This window comes from Balearica regulorum, chromosome 8 (genome assembly GCF_011004875.1).
Source record: "Balearica regulorum gibbericeps isolate bBalReg1 chromosome 8, bBalReg1.pri, whole genome shotgun sequence".
Lineage (NCBI taxonomy): Eukaryota > Metazoa > Chordata > Aves > Gruiformes > Gruidae > Balearica > Balearica regulorum.
Window position 1 is genome coordinate 18,837,841 of NC_046191.1, and position 22,878 is coordinate 18,860,718.

Genomic DNA, 22,878 nt, shown 5'->3' on the forward strand with positions numbered 1-22,878 from the left:
TACTGAAGCTAAGAATTGGGTTTGAATAGCTGAAATGTCTGTCTGCTGCGCAGCGTTCCTCATGCTATGATTGTTGTAGTTTCTTGGAAATAATGCCTCATTGTTGGCATTATCCTTCCTATGTTAGCAACTACTGTTCTCGTCTCCAAGAACTGCTGCCACGGTCCTGTATTTACAGGAGGAAGAGACACAGTGATTATGGAAACAGAGGGTAGAATTAACTTGCATATGATGGCAGGGGAGAAGAAAACTGGATACTAACTACAAAGAAAAAAGAAGCACGAAGCATGAGTTTCCAGAAGGGGTGAGTTACCTGCCTCCAGGGTTCCCAAAGGCTCCCTCTCCACCTGCAGAGCAAGTGCAGTGCCTGGGAACAGGCAAGGATGAACAGGGATCCATCAGGGGAGACACGAGCCAGCCGAGCCTGAACCAACTGTCCACACCAAAGCAGAAGAGAGCTGACAGTTCCTGGGGAGCCCGAACAAGTCCCACACTGCTGCATGTGTTCTCTTGAGCCACAGTCTCCTCCACAGGTACTTGGCGCAGCCCTTGCTGTAACCCTCATAAGAGAGGGGCCTGACGGGTGCTGTCACCCAAGTACTAGCTCCTGGCTGGCAGGTGGCTTCCTTTCATGCAGTTCGCAATATCTGAGGAAGAGTCCCTTCAGCATTGTGATAATGATATCAATTTCACTTTTTCCATCTGTGGCTGGTACCTGCCTTTCAAGGGTATTTTTCCCCTGAATATTTTCAGCATTTATTGCCTGAAATGGTTATATGCTGCTTTTACTTAAAGTTGGAAAGGCTGTTCCTTGTCTCAGAAGGGTGCTGTAGAGCAACTTTTATCGCCTACACAGCAGTTTAATTTCTCGGCAAGAAAGGCAGTTGCTGGGGAGTAGGGTTTTCCCTGAGGAGCAGGGGCTTGCTGGGTGCCAACTCTGCTGCGAAGCGCTGCTCACCGGAGCTCCGGCCTGCGGGCTGGTGCTCCTGTTCTCTGTGGAAGTGCAGCAGGTGGACGTGTAACGGGCAGTAATCAAAAGCCAGGCTCTGCTTGTAAAACAACCGGCGATTACCTACGATCCCGTTACTCTTCTGTTGGCAAAGAGCGGCAGGGACGGACGGGCCTTTACCAGGGCCGGGGCAACGGCCGGCAGAGGGCGCCCTCACTGCGGCAGGCGGGGCTCGCCGGGGCCGGAAGGCCCCTCCTGCCGGCCCCGCCTCGCCCCCTGCAGTGAGGCCCCGCCCCGGCCGCAGGGGAGGGAGGCGGGGAGGGCCGGCCCCTCCCACCCCCCGACAGGGGGCCCGCGGGAAAGGACGGAGCCCGGCGGAGCGCCGCTAGCCCTCATTGGCGGAGGCCACTGTTGGCTACGCCCCCCTGCGAGGGAGCGGGTTAGGCGCCGCAGCCGGGACCGCGGGGCTCTCGCGTCTCGATGTGAGCCGGTCCCTCGGCTGCTGGTGGGAAGGAAAGCGCCACCCGCGGTGACGAGCGCAGTCCCGGTTGTTTTCGTGAATACGGCGGGCCGCCCCTTCGGCGGCGTCACTAAGGGACCGTCTGTTAATCCTCGCCCCGCGTCCCTGCCGCCGCACCGGCCGCGGAGCGGCTGCTGGCACATGGCGCGCTGCGGCGGTGGCGGTGCGCCGAAGGGCCGCGGCCCGGCGGCGGTGGAGCGGCAGCGGCTGAAAGAGATGCTAGCCGGGCAGCTCCGGCAGGACTTCGGCAGGTAAGCGGCGGCCGGGCCGGGGGGGGGCGGCTGCAGCGGGGCGGCGGGCCGAGACGGGCGGGGAGACGGCGGTAACGGTGCGCTCCCGCAGGCTGCTGGCGGAGGGGACGCTCTCCGACGTGACCATCCGCGTGGGTGACGCGGCTCTGCGGGCTCACCGGGCGGTGCTGCTGGCGCGGGCGCCGCGGCTCTTCGCCGGGCTGGGCGGGGGGCGGCCGCCCCGCGACGTGCTGCGGCTGGACGGCGTGGGGCCCGCGGAGCTCCGGCGCTTCCTGCGGTGAGTGCGCGGCCGCGGCGGGCGGGGGCACCGGAGCAGCGGGCACCGGCCGCGGCCCTGGGGCTGATGGGCTGGCCGCGGCGCTGCCCCTCCCGCGTCCTTCCTCTTCCTTTTTGCCGGTATTAACACCTGTTTTAAAACCTTCCCATTCAAAGCAGCATCTTCGCAGCCTGCCGGCAACGTTTGCAGAGGACTTTCCTCTAACTTACTTATTTCCCTCTGCCTTCATCCTACTGCTGACAACGCATGGGTAAAATCTTCACTATAGCATGTTTTTTATGGTATGTAAAGGCTTTGTAATAGAACAAGAGAAAAAGCAGCAAAAGTCTTGAATGTGTCCTTTAAAATTGTCTCTGCCTACAAATACCCCTGTTAGCAAGATTACCTAATGAAAAACAATGAAGAAAAACCATTTTAGTGTCATGTTAAAAAAAAAAAGTTACGGATTTGGAAACCTAGGAGGATTTCATCAAGTGAGAGACTGTGTGGTCATTGCTGAAGTCCTAGTGATCCGCGGGATAGGCCAAACAGCACAGAAGGGGCGTGCCACACCGTGGGTGCAGCGGGTGGGCTGGGACTGGTGCAAGGGCCAGTGTGGTTTCCCATTGCCAACTATTAGCATGTATCTGACATCTCGCTCCTTTTGCTCCAAACCTTCAGTGAGTACATCAAGGGGTGTTGGCTGGTGCCACCACCAGACCCTGCAATCTTCCTTGCTTGAAAGTGCTTCTAATCCTTCTTTCAAAGGACTGGGCAGCGCTTGCTTTTCTCTAGAAAGCTGTGGTGGTGCCACCTACCTTCTATAAAACAGGGTTGATGTTAGAGCTGATCTGGGCTTTGGGGCATGCACGGGAGCAGAGTGGTAGGCATTCTGGCTTTTCAGATGAATTCAGGATGTGCCTAGAAAACGCATGCGCTTGCAGGCTCTTGAGATCATCGGCAAGAGAAAGGGGAAGGTGGTGTAGTTTTAAAGTTTAGTGCCTACAATACAACCTAGCCTGACCTCTCACTACTGGTTTCACTCATTCTCTCCTTAAATTTGTAAATAAGGCAGCAGATGACTAAAAATATGTATTCAGGGTACTAAATTTATAGTAAGTATGAAATAAACTTTTTGAACTGAGAGTAGTATCAAAACCAGAATCATTGTAGTGGAACAGGCTGATAAACTGGCATTTGTTAGATTACTGTCAAAGTCTGGCAGGTGCATTAGCAAAGCAAGTGGTAAGAAAACAGCATGGGGTTTGTCTCCAATTCTTCTTAACTCCATTATTACTGCAATTTCATTAATTTGCTTCACATTTGTGGTACAGAAGACTTTCATGCAGAAGCATGACAATGCAAATTTTTAAAACTTCAAATTATTTTAATTTGGAAATTGGGCAATAATTATTTGGTATAATTATCTTATTTATATGCTGTTATATTGTTCCTTTGTTTCCCTAATGTAAGCACTTACAATGCCTACAGTTCATTGATACTTGCTTTCAATGTTGTTTGTTTGCTGGAAGGCAAGTAATGATCCCTAGAGTCCTGCATATTCTCTAAAAAGCATGGTACTGAAAAACACCTTTACAGTCAAACCAGCTTATCTAATTACAAATCTTTTATCTTTTCAGTGAGAGTTTAGATTCTTCAAATGAACCTCCCCATATATTCCAAGCTATGCATGAAGTGCATTTTGCAAGATGGTTGGTTTTTCTTAACTTAGTCTTCAGTGCTGTTTAATACTCCAGCTTTTGAATCCTCTAAGCCAGCGTATCTTGTGAAAATGTTTGACCATAGTGAACTGCTTTGGACCAAGGAAGGGAAGCAACTTTGGTTGAAAGGAGCCTAATTTCATTGTTAGACTGATGATTTCTGCTGTTACCAGTGGCTGTTGAATCTCCGTGGTTTCTTACTGTTAAGATGCAAATTAATTACATATTTGCAAATCCAAAACAGTGCCTAAAATTACAGCTTGACATTGCCCGAAAGCTAGCCTAGTACTTGGAGCACATGAATTGCCCTGATGAGTTGTAACAAAGACCTGTAGCTGCAGTTGAGCTCCTGAGAGAAGTTGTAGTCTTCTACAGAAGTTCTAAGTTTTCTGCTTATAACTACTGTTTCTCTGTAGAAGTGGAATACTGGTGTAGTATTGAAGAGTTCATCAAAGCTCTAACAAAATCTCATTCCTTTTCCTGTTTGTGTTCAGCTTTTATTTTAGTTTCCCAAGTAAAAATGATCTCTCCTTGGGGATTTAGGGATTTATTTTTTTTTCTCACAAACTGTATCTGGCGTGCATCTCAGTGAGACATACTTCCTTTGGGCCTCTGTCTCTCTCAATCAGGAGAGACACAGGCTACATGTCACTTGTATGCTGAAGGCTGCGTAGCTCCTCTTGCCAAGCTTCTGAGCATTTTTGAGCAGGATGGAGGATATGATGAACTTCATGCTGATCTTTCTGCATAGCCTCTGCATGAAATAGCTGAGCAACTGAGCACTGCTTTGTTTCCCTCCCTATGCTTGCACTGTCCAAGGACACCAGCAAGAAATTGCGGGTCACCAGGAAGCGCAGCATCCATATTGTAGGAACTATTCACCCTATGTTTTTGTCCAATTAAGCTAATGTAATAGTCTTCTGTCACTCTTCATAACACAACTAGAAAAGGGTCAACAATTTGCAAGTATGTCAATGGCAGGAGATGACTGCTCAAGCCGGGTTGTGCAGTCTGCCTTGAGAAGCGAGCAACTTAGCATCCCTGAAGGACAATAGGCTGTCACAGATCATTAGATCATTAATATCTTGCCTTTTGAGAGGCAAACTGCTTTTACCCTTTCAGTAGGAAAAATATAGTTTTAGAAATAAAAATCTAGTTGTTACTCTCATTGTCCTCTAACACTCGTATTAAAGGGATCTGATGTAGGGAAGGGCACAGAAGGACCTAATGACAGATCTGGTTAAAAAGCAATAAATACAGATCAAATACAAAGGAATACAATTGTCATTGTTATGTTTACTGCCACGGGGGGTTAATTTGCAGCATCAGCAGTTGATTCAAAGTAGACTAGCCAAGGCTTCGACCGTGTTATGTTTGCATTGTTCTCTATCAGGCGGTACAAGGATGCTACATCTAGCTTAAGTGCAGACAAAAACATTCTTGAAGGTAAACTCCTAGACAGCATGATGACAGTAACTTCTTTCTGTACACTCAATGCACACCTTTCCTTTGTAGAATAAATTTTAGACTGTAACAACTGCTATTAATACAACAGACACCCGATACCATTGTTCCAGTTTCATCTGTCACTTAGTCACACCTCTTGCAATCTCATTGTTGCTCATGTCTGTCAGAATCTTCCCTGTGTGCAGGGGGGGAAAAAAGAACAAGTCAGAAGGAGGGGTACCTGTTAAAATTATGTGACATCAGCCTCACACTACAGATGATGGCTTAGCCCTATTTTCAGCTTGACCTTCTCTTGCATGGGAGATTTTCATAAAGTAGTTGCACAAACAACTTGTTTGTGAATATTTGTTCTTTAAATACAATTCCTATTTATAGCTCCATAACATTAGATTACAAAGCAGTGAAAAAGGGAAACAATTTGTGAATAAGATTATTCTTAGGCTAGATTATCATAGTCCCCATTAGATACTGGCTATTTTGGCAGAAACAAATGTGACTTCTGTTCACATACACTGAATTCCTTTATGCTTATGCCTCAGCAATCATACTTTTGATATCTAGGCTTCTGTATTCCACCTCTAGTGGGTTATGATTGCAGACCACTCTATTTCAGAAGAATAGCATGCCTGCCATGTTCTTGAAATTTTGTGGGTTATCCAGTTTACTCTGATACGATCCTTCCCTTTTATCCTCTTACTGCTCATGCCTGTTGACGTGGTGGTGTACCCTGCCATGCAAGGAGTATCTTCTCTGACTGATTTGTGTAACTTGAAAACAAGTTAGCTGCAAAAAGGGTTTTCTGTGGCACTTGCAGGTGCGTTTTATGGCTCGACAACTATTCTTTCCTTTGCATTAAGATGTGAGGGAGTCAGCAACACAGCTGAAAAAAATCATCCCTCCCAAAACAAATGGAATTAACAGGCCCTGTCCTATCTATAAATATGGGCAACATAGGAAGTTCAATGTGACTGTCTTAAACTTTGTGAAATGATAAATCCTGAATTGTGGAAGTTAAAATGCTTTGTAAAGGCTTATCTCCAGTGAACGGTGAAAACTGAGAAAGTTGCAAACAAATTATTAAGAACAAAAGTGTTTATTTCCCAAGTTAAAGGATTAAGGAATTTGCTCCTCTGAGTAGCTAAGCTGTTCTAACTTAATGGCTTTTGTTCACACAACCATATTCTCTGGTCTGAGTTTGTTACTACACCACCAAGTTAGTTTGTTGTGGTTAAAAATATGAGCTAAGCTAGTCATTGAAAATAGTTACACTTTGCTAAGCAAGGAAGGTGCAAGGGAGGGAAATAAGTTAGATACTACATGCAGCTTGTAGCTTACATTTTATGCTATATCCAGTTGGGGGAAGAAAGCCTTCACCATGATGACTTGTTTCTTTTGATGAAAACAGGCTTTAAACACATGCCAAACAAATGCAACCTTATCTTCTTTCCACATATATACAAAAAATGAGTTTGTCTTTTTTCTAATTGGATTTTTTTGATGCATGTTTATCCCAATTTCTCTAAGCAAGCTGAGAAACTAAACTTTTAAGTCACAGTATATTTGCTACATGTGTGATATTAACATCTTCCTTTTGAAAACATAGTATCTTAACGCCATGGATTTATGCCTCAATAAAATAAAATTATGTGAGAAATGGGTAGAAACCTTTCACTGGGACCATGATTGCTTAAGGGCCAGATTCTTTTTCTGCTGAAATGCTTAGCTTTAACAAGAAATCAGAAAATTTAACCAGCATCTGTGTGAGGAAGTGAAGCAGTTGATACTGCATCTCAGGAGAAGAAATTTACTGAAATACTTGTCTCAAGAAATCAATTAAGCTAAAATAACCATCTTGGCTGCAAAAATCAACCTGACTTCTCTTAGCTAATGTAAAGGGAAATGAAAGACTTTTAAGTGATGAAGGTAGGTTGAAGTTGTGTGTATGACATGCCTAACTTGCACTAACAAAGATTCACTGCTGTAAGTGCATTGTGGAAATATTTCTTGCAAGTCCACCAAGATTAAATGCAGTGTGTGAGAATATCTGCTGCAGTTGGGTTTGTTAAGGACGTCAATACATTAAAACGGTGAGCAGGGAGTAGTTCAGTGTTACACATTCTCAGTGTTATTAACAAAAGTTAATAGATCTTGTTTTTATTTTGGCATTTAATTGTGATAATGCATAGCTCTAAGTAAAACTGTATAATACGGTATTTTACGCGTGTACAGCAGATATTTCAGTGCTAATTAGTTACTATGTGGAATTCTGGTATGTGCGATACCAAGTTCCTATTGAAAACAACGCACAGCATCTGTACAACTTGCAAATAAAAGAAAAACATCGTTTGTTTTGTCTGTTTTCATTAATTGTGTTATTCATTACACTACCAAGTGAGTATCCTGATTTGGGCATCTGTACTTGTCCCTCTATTCTAAAGCTACCATAGTATCTTTTTTTCAGGACAAATAAACTGGTGCACTGTCAAACAGCAGAATTTCCCCTTTTCATGTGTTAGACTTTTGTGCTGACAGCTGCATGCTGTCCCATAGTATTTATGATGGAGAAGTTTCTGATATTCTGATAGACTTTAGCATTAACAATCAGTCTGTGTTGCTAGCTGACAGAAAAAAAAATCAAGATAGGAAAAAAAAAATCCTCTCCCCTGGCATTAATAGCTTTTGTTCAGGCCTGCTTTGTAAGCTCTTTACTAATGCTCTGCAAATCTGGGCATATACACAACATCCATTACAACATGGACAAGATCCTGTCTTTTTAAACAGCGGGCATCTAAGAACTCAAAAGCATTTCTCTAGTGACATCAATGACGTGTACATGTATGTATAGCTTTAGGGAGAATGTGGGTAAGAAGAAGATGGCAGGTAAATGTCTTCTCCAGATGGGCTTTCAGAGAACAACTCTCACTCAGTGCAAGTGGAAGCTGCTGTAGGGAGCATTTGAAAAGTGGGTGCCTAATTGGTTGAGAAATTTTATTTATTTATTTGGCTAACAACTACTTAGGGATAATAGGAGAGGCTGTCCTAACAGCTTTCAGTAAAGTTTGGTGATGATGGTGTTAATTCCAGTGACTTTCAGTGTTCTCAGAAATAACAAAAGAGGGTTCCTCATGCTTTTAAATATGGTATTTCATTAAAATAAAACCTGCCCCCTTTCTCACTTGCCTTCTTGTGTTGTCTCCATGGTCATTAGTAGAATCCAACATTTCTGTTTGGGATTTTGTCAGTCTTGCAGACAGCCCACAGGAAGGAAATGTACCTCTTGGCTCCTAGGATCAAAGAAGTGGATCATAACTCAAAATTCTTTTTTGACCCACATATTATCTTAGGATTTTTTGTGATCATGTTTTTTTTATTTTTAGTGACATCAAAATGTCTTACTGATTCTAGTCAGTATTGGCTTTGTGGCTGTTCTGAGAACAGAATTGCATGATTGTTTTAATGAGACTGTATGGTTTTAAAGACTGTGGAGTCATGATCTACAATTGATAGGAATAGGTGGGCCTTAAAGAGAGCTCTAAGGCTGGGAAACTTCCCAAAGAATGTAGTAGCCTAAGTGATTTGGAATGAGAGGAGATAAACCTTCAGGACGCTTTTAAAAACAAAACTGAATAAAATCTTTAGATGCACAAAAGTAAATTTGGTTGGGCTACTTAGCATTTTCTTAGTACTTGCAAACTACCCACAAGGTACCTGCTTTTTTTCAGTGTGCATTTTGAGATGTCTATGTAGGCTATGTGTTGTTATAAGCAGAATGGAGTTACTTTGTTTTGTATGTTCTAGGAAGCTGGTCATAGTCAGTACAATCTAGTACTTTCCTGATCATCATTAGGGATGTTGGAAGAACTGGAACATTTTTATAGCTTCTTAGACTGTTCAGATAATGATGAAAACTACTTGCTTGCAAATACTTAACTCAGTTCAAAATTGGTCAAGCTGTAAGACCTCTTGATGATACCTCTATCTGATTTAGAGATCTATGACTTCATAGAGTTGTAATCTGCACTTTAACTTACTGAAGTATCATGTTGATGCCTACTCAAGAGGTTTGGAACAGTAAAACTATTCATATCATAATTCTGCAGTAAGGATTCTGGTTTCTTACAGCAACTGTGTTTTAAAGAGATGGTTTTCCATTATCACCAAAACATCTGAGCTCCAAGGTCTGAGCTATGCATTTTGCTATTTCCCTAGCTTTTATTTATGCAGGAACGCACCATTTGATACTCTGTAGAAGACAGCATAGAAAACTTCACTTTGCCTTTCAAAATGAGGCTATAAAATAAAGGGTGCTGCCAAGCAAAGTTTTCTATAACAGGTTTTAAAAAACTGCAGAATCTTCCATTCTGGAAAGAACATATAATGGGATTTAAGTGAGATAAAGGAAAATTTCTAAAAGATGTGCTAAAAACATTATTGCTGTGAAGCAGAATAATGGATGTCTCCGTGAGTCTTTCAAAGTAGTGAATTTACAGTCTGTATTAAGCAGACTAATATACAGATAATTCTGCTGAGTTTATGGAAATAATGAATCCAGGACTGTGGCTGGATTTTAAATATTAACTGAAATTATTGAGGTTCCTTGACTTTTTTGAGGAAAAAACTTATCTCAAATAGAATAACTTTTTCAGATCTAGAAACCAGTTACTTAGTTCTGGTTTAACAGCATGCCACTTGTTTTATTTTCAGAGTTCCTAGTTGTGGTAAGGATGCCATTTTTATTGACTTAAGCCCTAGTAATAATAAAATTGCATTCCTAAGGTTTATTATGTAAATTATCTGAAAATACCTTGAGGATTCCCAGGAGATTGTTGCTTCATCGCCTAGCTTATCAGATTCCCTGTGGATATGTTTTTCAGTTGCTGGCAGAAAGTAAGCAAGAATCTTAAAATACTGAATTTACAGTAAAGCAGTATCTTTGCTATCTATTGCCACTAATTTTCTTTCTCCCTCAAAGTCAGTTTGTACTATCATTGTATGTTGAATATGCAATAGCTACACAGCAACAGAAAGGTAAGTAAAGTTCCAGTGCAAATTTCACCTAACATGATATGAATCTTACTCTTTCACTGTGAAATTTTATTACTCCTGTCACACGTTTTCCTGGCCCTTGCTTTCAAAACCTAATAAAATATTAAAATTCCCATTTCCTACGTTCTCTTTTTTTGTCATTCTCTCCTTGTGAGAACCTGTATTACACAGACACAAAAATTCTACCTAACTCAATACTTTAAATATAGGCCTTAAGAAGGAAGATGATTTCTTTGTACGTTTTCTCTGCCACTTTAGAGGACTGTTCAAATAGCGTACTCAAATTACTATGTTCCCAGTATTAACAATAAAGCCTCTTTGCCATGGAATGAGTGACTAAATGCAGATCTGTAAGTACATGTCTGCTAAATCCAAAGTAACTGTAGCTGTTCTGTTAAACTTTGCTAACTTCATCTTTATGGTATGAAACCACTGATAAAGCGTGTTATCTGTTCACATTGACTTTTTAAGGCTCCATTAAGTTGCTGGCGTGCAGTATCTTTCTATAAATACAAGATCTTTGCAGTCACAGATGGCAGGCTTCATTAGCCTTTCCAGATCATGAGCAAAAAATAAGCTGGTGAAACAGATGGGAAAGTGGGAAGCTGGAATTACTATATGGGCAAAGTAAAAGCTCTTGGGTAATCTCAACTGCAAATTTTCATGCTTTCAAGCATGTTCTTTGAAATTAAATTCTCTGTCTCTAATTCCATTCATTTATATCCCTATATCATTCTTACGGTTTTGTACTTGTAACCTTGATGTTTTGGGTTTGTAAATTTGATGATATTAAAGGACAATCAAGTGCCTTTTCTTGGTCATACTAAGATCCAGAAGTCCTTCATCTTGCTTCTGCTTTTGCCACTAGATGATTATCGCACATGATTTAGGAAGAGCAGACAAAAGTTTCTTTAATTAAAAAAGCAAAGTGAGGAAGAGAAACCTTTGTTCCTTTTAACCTGATAGTACATTTTGCTTGTAATGCTTGTTTATGCTTTTTCAAGCATTGCAGAAAAGTTTTCCAGAAACACAGTTTAAAAAGGCTTTTTTTATTAAGCACTGTAGAGTCCAGCTTTTTTTTTCTGGTCATGAACTTTGATAGACAAAAAGAAGTAATTTTATATTTGTTTTGATCAATTAAAAAATTACAGGAGTAAACTTAGTGTCATCTTCTAGGCTTGTATATTCATCTGATAAAAATCTCGAAGCTGAGGAGCTGGCTATGATGAAAAAAGTATTAGAACCCAAATTAATAAAAGAAAACAACATTGCTACTCTTCACAACACTCAAACAAATGTAAATTATGTTGGAGCTGGCAAAAGAATACCTGTTGATCAGAATACTCCAAGTGGTGCTGTGCAGAAAGAAGTTGCTTGTTCATCTTGTATTGAAGAGGAGGTTCCAGAAGTAGTCATTGATGCAGAAAGCAGCAAAGCCACTGCAGGTAGGTTTGGAGTTATACTTTTGTTTGTTTTGTTTATTTTTTTCTTTTAAATAATTATCCAAAGACTTACATAGCGATAAAAATGCAGGCAAAGATTAAAGCTATTGTTTTACCATAGCTTACATGGATATTCTTTGCTATGGTCTATCTCATTCTCTCACACCTGAAAAAAAATTGCTACAGATGTTTGGCAGGAGCAGTTCCCAGCCAACATGTAGCATAATAAATCTGGCAGGACTTGCCAGGCATCGGCATTGTGTCCCATCTTTTCTCTATAATACAGCAAACTTGAGTCCTCATGATATGGGGCTTCCACAGAGCAGAATCTCTCCATTCCTTTCCTTTTCTAGCAAATTGCACTAGTTCCACTGCTGGTTTATGAGGATTTTGGAATCTTTTAGAATCTTCCCTACTATAACTGTGAATGAAGTAAGTCACACGAGGAAATGTGTAACTGCATCTACACCAAAGGTGTTGGCTGCTACAGCTGTATCAGTAAGATAGGATCCAGCAACAAATCTGTTCAGGCAGAAGCCTGTAGCACTACATGACCCTGAACTTCTTCAGAGTCTACTTTTCTTTCATGCAGAGGTACCAGATCTCTGTAGAAAAAATGAACTGGCTACATAATCCTGTGAAAGAGTAACTGTAGTACATCTATAGCTATCAAATATGAAGCATTGGTTAAATTTCCAATATTTCAAGTCGAATCAAGAAGTAGAATGCAAGGTCTGGAAAACCTTCAAGGCAAATTCGAGCTTGAGTATGGAATATTAAAAATTTCATTATGTCAGATTCTTCTTTTCAAATATTTTAAGTTGTCTGTGTGCTGTCAGTAGTCTAGTCTACACCGGCCAATGTGAAAAAGAGCTATTTCTCCCTGTCTGCAGGTAATTCCAAACTAGAAACTGCATCTGTGTTAGGAGAAGACTTAATGATGCTCTACAAGAAGTGCTGTTGTCCAGATATTAATATTTGCATAGAAGGCAAAGATTTTCAAGCTCACAGGTATTTACAGCATTACTGTAGTTTTTCAACCAAAATCCTTCTAGTATAAAATGCTGCTCGTACCGTATATCTATAATAAGTTATTGCTGGTGCTGTTATACCTAACTGTGAGCCATTATAGTTTTTAGGTCTTGTGTGACAAGTGGCCATACTTTGATACTAATGACAGTTATTTATCTCATTAATGGCAACTATTGTGAAAACAATTGTGGTTTTAGCACTTCTGAGATTGCCACTGTAAACTCATATTATGAGTACATACTTATGTATAAATACTGTGTAGGTTTTCTTTGCTAATCTTTTTTTAAGTAATCTACACTCTCTGAAGAAAAAGAAAAATCTATTAATAAACTTTTAGGCTATTAATGCTGAATATAATTACCATACAAGTAGAAAATTTCTGGAGTAGTAAGTTGTTTTTTTTCTGCTCTTCAGAATCTGTGCATATAGGATCTGATTTTACTTTCATTACTTCAGTCAGGTAGACATAAAGATTATCAGCAGCCTTTATTAGATCTGAAGTCCAAGGCTGTGTAAAGAACTTTGGCTTATTTGACTTCTGTAGCTTGGGAAAGCAAACTAAAGCATCAGTACTGTTCCTTGTACCTTTCATGTAAGTCTGCACAAGCAAACTAGACAGCCTGTATTTTGTTCTCTTGGAGTATATAAATAACTGTCAGAGATTATAAAAAAAACCTCCACTCCTTTTAGTATTTTCTCAAAACTGGGGGGGGGGGGGGTGTTATATTACTGACATGACAAACATCTTTATAAAAGATATGTCATAATAGTGTGTGTGTGTCTTATTTTATTTTTTTAAATAGTAGAATTAGGATACATACTAAATTTCCAGAATGTAGTGTAGGTAGGCATGTTTTTTCTTCTGGTCTACCCTATAAGATGACATGTTCTCAGGTTTATAACTTTGAGAAATAAATACTTCAATGCAAGAAGAAAGTCATCAAAAATATTCCATCAGCAGAGTTTCTTTAATTTAGGCCACTTACTGCCTGGAGCAATGTATCTAGTCTAACCAGCATCAAAAAATGTGGCAGTAACTCATAGAGGAAACAAGGATGTTCTGAAACAGGCACAAGACTTGCTTGTTCTAGTACTGCATTATGTGAACAGCAGGAAGGAATAAGGGAAATCTAACTTTGTATATAATTGTGGTGAAATCACCGGTATGATTTATTTTAAGGGCTTTTAAGTTCTCAAACAGGAGACAGTTTAAGCCCCCACCCTCTCCCATCCACTTATCTCAGTATTGCTTACTTTCTCATGAAGTCCTATGAACTTCCAATAGACCTCACAATGTGAGCAGCAGTGCTCTGAGAGTTGCCAACTTATGTCTTCCTAGTGCTGTGTTTGTATTCTTACAGAGCTCTGAGTGGAGCATGTCAATTTGTTCAGTAAGAAACCTGTGGCACAAACCATGACAGTAGGAAAGCACAGAAAAACTTACTTCAAATTCATTTGGTATCTCAATGTATTTCGTAAGTTAAAGTTTTATCAATGTCTATTTAGGTAATACATACTTGCACATATTCTACTGAGTAGCTGTCTTATTTAAAATGAGTCCTTGAAATATCCATTTCCACTATGCCCTTGCAGTTGATCTAGTCCTGTTCATTACTAAAATTTATTTGGAAGAGGATGACAAAATCGGAGATACGGTATTTCATATCTCCATGATACTGTGTTATTACATCTTATAAAAACAAAATCGTGTGGGTATTCAGAACTTCACATGCTCAAAGATGTGATGTAATACGCATTTACAGGTGGATGTATTTCACTGAGGTATGAAACATTCTGTAAAAGTTTCATCATTATTATTGCTGGATGAATCACAGGAGGAATGTGTGAGAAGGTCCTAATTTAAAGTACTGAGACTTCTCAAGCAGGAGGAGGAGAGAGATGAGAAATTCCAGAATATGTAATGACTAGAAAAGAGACCATAAATAGCATTCTTCTTACTTCTCCCTACGCAAAATGAGTGCTCTGAAACATTTTTAGAGCCAACAAATACATGTAAAAGAAAGGATTTTCATGCCTAATATAACATTTTGCTTTTTTCTGCCACAGGAAATACATGACATAAATTAATTCTATAAATAATAGGAAGCTTCGTAAGTTCAGGGAAAAAAAAGTATGTATGAGAATATTATCTGCAGTAGCCCAGATAGATGAATAAAGGCTAACAGTAACACTATAACTGGTGTAAATCTGGAAGGCTGAAATCATAAAGCAGTTTTCATCCACTGTCTTCTCTTCCTTTTTGCCCTTCTACTTCCACCTTAAAAAGTTCCTGTTGCAAAGGTCTTGTCATTTGAAGACTGTGACACTGGTGGAGATACTGAGCTACACAGACTACTGGTCTGGGCTTTCTTTATTGTCTTTGGAAGCAGTAGTAAATCAAATTAGGTCCTTTATGGCCAGTTACGCCTTTTAAATATACAAGAGTAATAAGTCTAAGCAGAAGTAATTGATAGCTCTTCTTAAATAGTGCTGGAAACACACATCATATTGTTGTATCATATGTTAGTATCAAGTTTGACTTTTAGTTCGCTGGCCACCTACCAGCACGTCCTTTGAGTAAGAAAAGTTTCATACTTCGTTTTAATAATTACACATTTTGTAGTGTAAAAACAATGTAAGAGATTCAGGATACAATTATTTGGCTAAAATGGGGCTGTATAAGCAAGGTTATTTACTGTTAATGGAGAAGGCTGAGGTACTCAACGACTTTTTTTGCCTCAATCTTCACCATTGAGTGCTCTAGCCACACCACCCAAGTCACAGAAGGCAAAGGCAGGGACTGGGAGAAAGAAGAACTGCCCACTGTAGGAGATCATCAGGTTTGAGACTAAGGAACCTGAAGGTGCACAAGTGCATGGGATCTGATGAGATGCATCTGCGAGACCTGAGGGAACTGGCAGATAAACTTAGTAAACCACTATCCATCATATTTGAGAAGTTGTGGCAGTCTAGTGAAGTCCCCACTGACTGGAAAAGGGGAAACATAACTCCCATTTTTAAAAAGGTAAAAAAAAAGGAAGACCTGGGGAAGTACAGTCTCACCTCAGTGCCCGGCAAGATCACAGCGCAGATCCTCCTAGAAACTATGCTCAGGCACATGGAAGGTAAGGAGGTGATTGGTGACAGCCAACACGGCTTCACTAAGGGCAAATTATGCCTGACAAATTTGGTGGCCTTTTATGACAGGGTTACAGTGTTGGTGGATAAGGGAAGAGCGAGTGATGTCATCTACCTGCACTTGTACAAAGCATTTGACGCTGTCCTGCAAAACCTTCTCTGTCTCTAAATTGGAGAGACATAGATTTGACAGATGGACCACTCATGGATAAGGAATTGGCTGGATGGTCACACTCAGGGTTGCAGTCGATGGCTCAGTTGTCCAAGTGGAGATCAGTGACGAGTGCATTCTTCAGGGGTCAGTATTGGGACTGGCACTGTAACATCTTTGGCAACATGGACAGTGAGATCAAGTGCACCCTCAGCAAGTTTGCTGACAACACCAAGCTGTGTGGTGCAGGTGACACGCTGAAGGGAATGTATGGTATCCAGAGGGACCTTGACAGGCTGGAGAGGTGGGCCTGTGCGATGCATGAAGTTAAACAAGACCAAGTGCAAGGTCCTGCACGTGGGTCGGCGCAATCGCAAGCACAACTACAGGCTGGGTGGGGAATGGATTGAAAGCAGCCCTGAGGAGAAGGACTTGGGGGTGTTGGTTGATGAGAAGCTCAACATAACTTGGCGATGTGCACTTGCAGCCCAGACAGCCAACTGTGTCCTGGGCTGCATCAAAAGCAGTGTGACCAGCAGGTCAAGGGAGGGGATTCTCCCCCTCTACTCTGCTCTCGTGAGACCCCACCTGGAGTACTGCATCCAGCTCTGGGGGCCCCAGTACAGGACAGACATGGAGCTGTTGGAGCGAGTCCAGAGGAGGGCCACAAAGATGATCAGGGGGATGGAGCACCTCTCCCATGAAGACAGGCTGGGAGAGTTGGGGTTGTTCAGCCTGAAGAACCTTAAGGGTCCAGGAAGACCTTAGAGCAGCCTTCCAGTACCTAAAGGGGCCTACAAGAAAGCTGGAGAGGGACTGTTTACAATGGCATGGAGTGATAGGACGAGGGATAATGACCTTAAGTTGAAAAAGGGTAGATTTAGATTAGATATTAGGAAGAAATTCTTTACTGTGAGGGTGCTGAGGCACTGGAACAGGTTGCCCAGAGAAGCTGTGGATGCCCCCTCCCTGGAAGTGTTCAAGGCCAGGCTGGATGGAGCTTTGAGCAACCTGGTCTAGTGGAGGGTGTCCCTGCCCATGGCAGGGGCTTGGAACTAGATGATCTTTAAGGTCCCTTCCAAGCCAAACCATTTGATGACTCTATGACTCTATGAAATAAAACGGAGGAAATAAAATTTGCAGTTTTCTATTATGTTAAAGTAAAATGCTTGTGGTAATAATTTCCTCTGTGCGAATGTCAAAGTCATACTAGAAACAAGCTTTAACTGAGAAATTTAGAATAGTGTTCGGTTTTTTTCTTTAACATATTTTGAAATTCCAAACATATTGGAAAAAAAGGCATGCACTATACAGATGACACCTTAATGCATAAAGGACAAAGATTTAAGTCAATGTTATCAAAGAGTTTTGTAATAAATATTTGTATCTAGTGGAATAATGTTTACTTTTTCTCTCTCAGGGCCATTTTATGTGCCAGATCTAGTTACTTTGCTGCTATGCTGAGTGGAAGTTGGGCTGAAAGCTCCCAAGAGCACATCACTCTTCAAGGGTAAGTGTTGTCTTTGCAAGTCACGTGGGAGCAAAGGTAGGCAATTTAAAATCATTGCAAATACGTAACAACTGTGCTGTGTATAGAGCACTGAAGATTAATCTGCCTTGACACTTTTCTTCAACCTGATACATTTCCTGAGTACTGTTTTGACTTCAATATGAAACAGCATGTGTAGTGTATTTGTTAATATTGTCATATGGTTTAGGGAAGAAGTCTTTTTCCTCAGCAGAAGAGTACTAATCCTTTTTTGCAGAGTATGTTTTAGTATTCTCAGTGTATTTTACAATTCTTTTCTCTCACTTCATGTTGTACATGTCATGAAAAGTATTATGGATGTCTGAACAGCGTAATTTATTTTCATACCTATTTGTACAATAAGAGTATATTTACAATGTCTTTGTAAAGACAAACAATTGTGTTCCTTAAATACTGTTTAATAATAATATTTTAGCATTATATACTAAACCAATTTTGACTAGTGTACTTATTTGTAATGGCTTTCTGTGCAAGCTGAAAATAACGGAGCTGTCAGTGTAGGATGAATAAATACTTAAGCCTTTGTAGATAAACTGGGGACTGCCAGGTTTAGTTCTTTTCAGTATCAGAAAAATCAATTGAAATACAGTAAATTTTCTTTAAAAGCAAACTAATACTGATACTTGTACACATTAGCTTTTTTTTTAGTTCAGGCATGATGTTGGCTGACACAGCTTCCTTCAGAAAGAACTGTGTACCTTAGCGTTGCAAAGTATAATTGCTTTGTGTTAATGTAAAATTGCTTGGCCAAGTCATACTTTCTCATATTTTCATAATTTTAGTTTTCTGTCAGTGTAATAACACTGCTGCAAAATCAGGAAGGTTATCTGTTGATTTGTTTATAACTTCCTAATCCTTATAAAACATTAGACTTTTCATTCCTTAGCATTTATGCTATACATAGTATGTTTAAGAGGCTGATAGTCAACAGTTACTCTGGTATTTACACTTATCTCCCTGTAAATGATTTCTATATGGCTAAGAAATTTTCATCCCTATTTTTCAGTAGAGGCTTTTTCCTGAGAAGTACTTAATCTTTACATGGGTATATCCTCATGCCAGTGTCTCATAATTTCTGTTATTAACAATCGGGTCCATTTATTTTACCTTTTCTAGTTCAGTTTTCTGCTTGGTGCAGACTTCCATGCTGTCTTTTTAAAAACTTATAAATAAAGTACATATGGCTTATTCTGAAATAATGAAAATTCTGCCTAAGATAACAGCTGTCAAGACTGTGGGGAGACTGTTTCTTGCTGATTTTATGGCTATCATGTGTACTAATAGATAGAAAGATAACTGTGTTGATTTTGCTTCTTAGTGTGTTGCAACCTTTTTTTTCTCCTTTTGTTTTTAGTCATAAATGTCTGTTGCTTAAACATGTCTAATGTTTTAAAGGGTCTTAGCTCAATCTGCAGACTATATTCCATTTATACTAACGTACACAGCACTTGTGAGTTCTGAAGATTGCACACTGAGGTGTACGTATGTACATACATACAATAACATATTGTTCAGGAGGTTGTGTCCACCATTTAAAATAGACATTCTGTGCCTTTCCCTGTTACAGTGCTGGGACGATGCAAGGATGCAAACGCAACTCTGTGTAGAAATTCCACATTTCATATCTGAATCTAGACATAAACACTTGTTCTAAATATTTTGAGATACAACATTCCTACTTAGCATTGTAATGAAACTATTAAATGTATTTTTATTGTGGGAAAGCTTAAATACATTCCTAAAATCAATAATTGAAATTATTATAAAGCAATTTTTCAATATATAGTTGCTTAATAATTGACTTATTACTAGTAATAAGAGCTTAAAGATTATGAAAACAATCCTTTCTGCATATTATCAGGGTGAATAATCTAGATTAGTATTAGTCTGCTTATGACTTAATTTCAAAGTTTCAGCAAGACTACTGAGTAGCAAAATTCTCCCAAAATATAGTCCATTTAGTTCTTTTTATATTGCAGTAATTTTGAAAATACCTTTAATTTTATCAGACCGTTTACCTTCCATTCACAGAGTGGCTGAATGACATATCAGCCTTTTGACCAACTTCCTTTGGCTAAGAAATGTGGTGGGTTTTATTCTGGACATGTCTTTATTTGTTGTTTTTTTTTTTTCTTTTTTGCAGCATAAGCCATGTAGAAATGAGTGTCATCTTGCATTTTATATATGGAGGTATTCTGGACTTTCCAGACAAAGTTGATGTTGGGTATATGTCAACTTTATTATTTTTAATTGTAGTTTGTGCTTGTTCTGTATTTTCTCAGTTGAAAGTCAAAAGGAAAAGTAGTAAGTCTTAGATCCATAAAAGATGATATATAGCAACCAATGTAAATGTTGGTATTTTCTTCTGGGGTAGTTTTTAATCAGTTTTATACATAATCCTGAATTAGTGAAGTAAGTGCTGAAATGTGTGAATTACTCCCTGAAACCATTTATATATTAGCTGTTGAACTCTGCCACTAAATATTAAAACACTACAATTTCTTAGTGTTAGAAATTGTTGTTCAAAGTTTACCTAAAATAAAAATATGGAATTGTTTATAATATGTCCCAATGTCAATGTTTAGATAATTAATTGATACAGAAAATAAAACTATGGGATTATTTATATAAAATAATTCATAGTTTGCTCACCGTGCTTTTCAGTATTTGGAAGGGACATAATTCTCAGATATGATGTCATCAATGACATTTTATGTAATCCTTGGAAAAAACGTACAAAATGCCAAACCCGTGCTGCCACAAATATCTTTTTCACTTGCTACCCTTAAAATAGAGAAACTGAGAGTCTTCTAAACAGTTTTTCAGCCAGTGGCTGAAGCTTCTTTTTATATAGACTGGACTCAGTGGTTGGGAGATTATTATTAGGTCAATACATGTTCCTGTTTGAAGATTATTCTCTGGCAAGTTTCATATTTGGTTATCAGTCTCTTTCTGCAGCAAATTCTGACTGAACAAAGAGGTGAAATTAGCATGTAAATTGTCTTGTAAGCAAAATGCATATATGAACATGATTTTTGATTCCTGTTGCTACTGCTCTCTCTTTAGTCGCATGTTGGGCATTGCAGATATGTATGGGCTAGATGGGCTGAAAGAAGTAGCTATCTACATTTTGAAAAGAGATTACTGCAATTTTTTCCAAAAGGTATGTCAGTTCTTATGCTACTTTGTGAACCATAAAGCCTAAGAAGAATTTTTATTCTATTACTTGCACATCATAGTGACAAGATACTTAACAACTGTGTGGTCAAGGTGTTAGCTTAAGTCAACAGACCCTATTATGATGTGTAAATCTGCTAAATTAACTGGGATTAATGATGGGAGTAAGGCTTCTGGTATCATCCACCTATTTACAGAAGCTTGTAAACCACAACTGATGAAAAGCAGTATTCCACATGATCAATTCAATATGTACATGGAGTATAACTTAATACATTCCACTGTACATGTAATTACTCTTAATAGGAATATGGAAATACTATATATTTGCATATCAGATTCCACAGGCGTGTATTGGAAAATATTTCTGTTCAATTCAAATTAGTTTAAAAACAAACACCTGCTTAGAGTCAAGCATTTTCATGCATTAGGCTCACTAGGCTGAATACTACTTTATTGACATGTGTGGAAGCAGATGACTTCCCTATGCTGCATAAAGGCAAACAAACGTAAATACCACAGTAGCTAACAGCACTTCTGTTTGAACTGAAGATTTTGTAAATCTATACAGTTTCTGTAAGTCTGAATGTACAATAATTGTGATAATTTGCTAACAAATCTAGCCTGTTCCCGGAAAACAGCAACCTGTACTAGAATGCATGGCTATTGCTCATTCATTGGGAGTGGAAAACCTATATGCTGCCTGCATGAAGTAAGTATCATAAAGTAAACTATGGTTTATGTTTTTCATTTCTCTGCTTTCTGTTAAAATTATTTTACTTCGCAAGATTAGGTTTATTTTGGCATATAACATGTTCAGATTTTAAACTTTTTTTTCTTCACAATACTTTAGAAGTATCACTGATGCTAACAAGTGAAGATAGAACGTTTTTCATCTTCCTTACCTAAGAAAGTCTCGTTTTTCAACAGATGGGTAGGAAAACATTTTGCAAAATGTTTGTCAGAGAGAAGCTTTGCCAGTTTACCTACTGAACTTCAGAACAACTGTCTTGTTATGTTGATTAACTCTTTGGTAAGTAGTAGATAGTGTGCGTTATATAAAAATAGAGCAATGTAATTTTTTTATTTAGCTGTGCAATGCAATTTAAGAGATAATAAATATAGTATTTTAAATCTGTAGTAGACTTACACTATGTAAAAGTTCCCATTAAAATAACAATTTAAAAACAGATTTTGATGTGCAGATGTCATTGTTATGCTTCATGGCGCACAGCCTAGTGATAATAACATCCAAGTCGAGCAAAATAATACAAAATAAATTTATGAAACAAAGCTGTGACATCATAGTGCAGCATTATGTACTCAGACAGTGAGGAACAGCAAACTGCTCTATCAATTTCTGTTAGGTGGTGGCATACATTGTTTGTGATGACCTTTTCCTTTTTACCTATATTCTAATTTGGAAAAAATGTACTACTGTGTGGTTTTTTTTTCAGACTTCAGGTGATCACTGGCTATGAGTGATCACAAGCCAGTTTTTTTACAGGCAAGCTGACTTTGCAAAAATAAAGTAACAGTATAGTATACACATCTTCTATTTCTCAGATAACAGTACTGAATTGGTCCCCTCAAAGCTCAGCATTCATTTTTTGTGGGATATGTTTACACTGTTCCAATTTAGATCTGCTTAAACTTAAATACTTTCCAATTGTGTTTCTGTATAAAACTACCCTCAGAGCCAACTTAAAAGTAGCTGATTTGAACTAGACCTGTTAACAGGAATTTGGTCCAGTAATTAGCCTGTAAATACACAGAATTGTAAGACAGATATGAAAAGTAGGTAGAGGAGCCAAAGGTACATCTGTACAGCAGCTGCCAGTCATGACTGTGTATGTATGTGACTGTAATGAGGACTGGCATATACCAAGTTTCATCTTCTCAGGTAACATTCTCAGGGTGATTTTGGTTCTAGCACACACCAGACAGCTATGCATGTGATGTCTCTTGTATCTCATGCTGAAGTCCGTGTCCCCCATGTCTCTGTTACTGTCATTATCCAATCTAAATAGCTCAGGTACGGCTACTCACACTGCCAAACATACTCCTAGTTCAAGAGATGTACTCTTAAATGGTTCTGGCCAAGAACTGCCGCTCACTGAAAGGGCTGTGAAGGTTTCTTGGGGCTGTTTTTTTCTCAGGACATCTTTGAAGTACTTAC

At 39.4% G+C, this 22,878-nt stretch overlaps 1 protein-coding gene across 3 annotated transcripts in view; it reads left to right on the forward strand.

Annotated features, from left to right (window-relative positions):
- The first annotated feature begins 1,311 nt into the window (after positions 1–1,311).
- Positions 1,312–22,878, forward strand: part of BTBD8 (BTB domain containing 8) — a 39,907-nt gene continuing 18,340 nt past the window's right edge. The window contains exons 1-9 of one of the 3 annotated variants that reach the window (XM_075759908.1): positions 1,312–1,720; positions 1,812–1,997; positions 11,387–11,655; positions 12,546–12,663; positions 17,394–17,483; positions 19,666–19,746; positions 20,589–20,685; positions 21,323–21,411; positions 21,630–21,732. In XM_075759908.1, the coding sequence (XP_075616023.1) occupies positions 1,611–1,720; positions 1,812–1,997; positions 11,387–11,655; positions 12,546–12,663; positions 17,394–17,483; positions 19,666–19,746; positions 20,589–20,685; positions 21,323–21,411; positions 21,630–21,732 (1,143 nt within the window). In that variant the 5' untranslated portion in view covers positions 1,312–1,610. The remainder of the gene's footprint in view (positions 1,721–1,811; positions 1,998–11,386; positions 11,656–12,545; positions 12,664–17,393; positions 17,484–19,665; positions 19,747–20,588; positions 20,686–21,322; positions 21,412–21,629; positions 21,733–22,878) is intronic. The other 2 variants (XM_075759907.1, XM_075759909.1) reach the window with 2 other exon arrangements.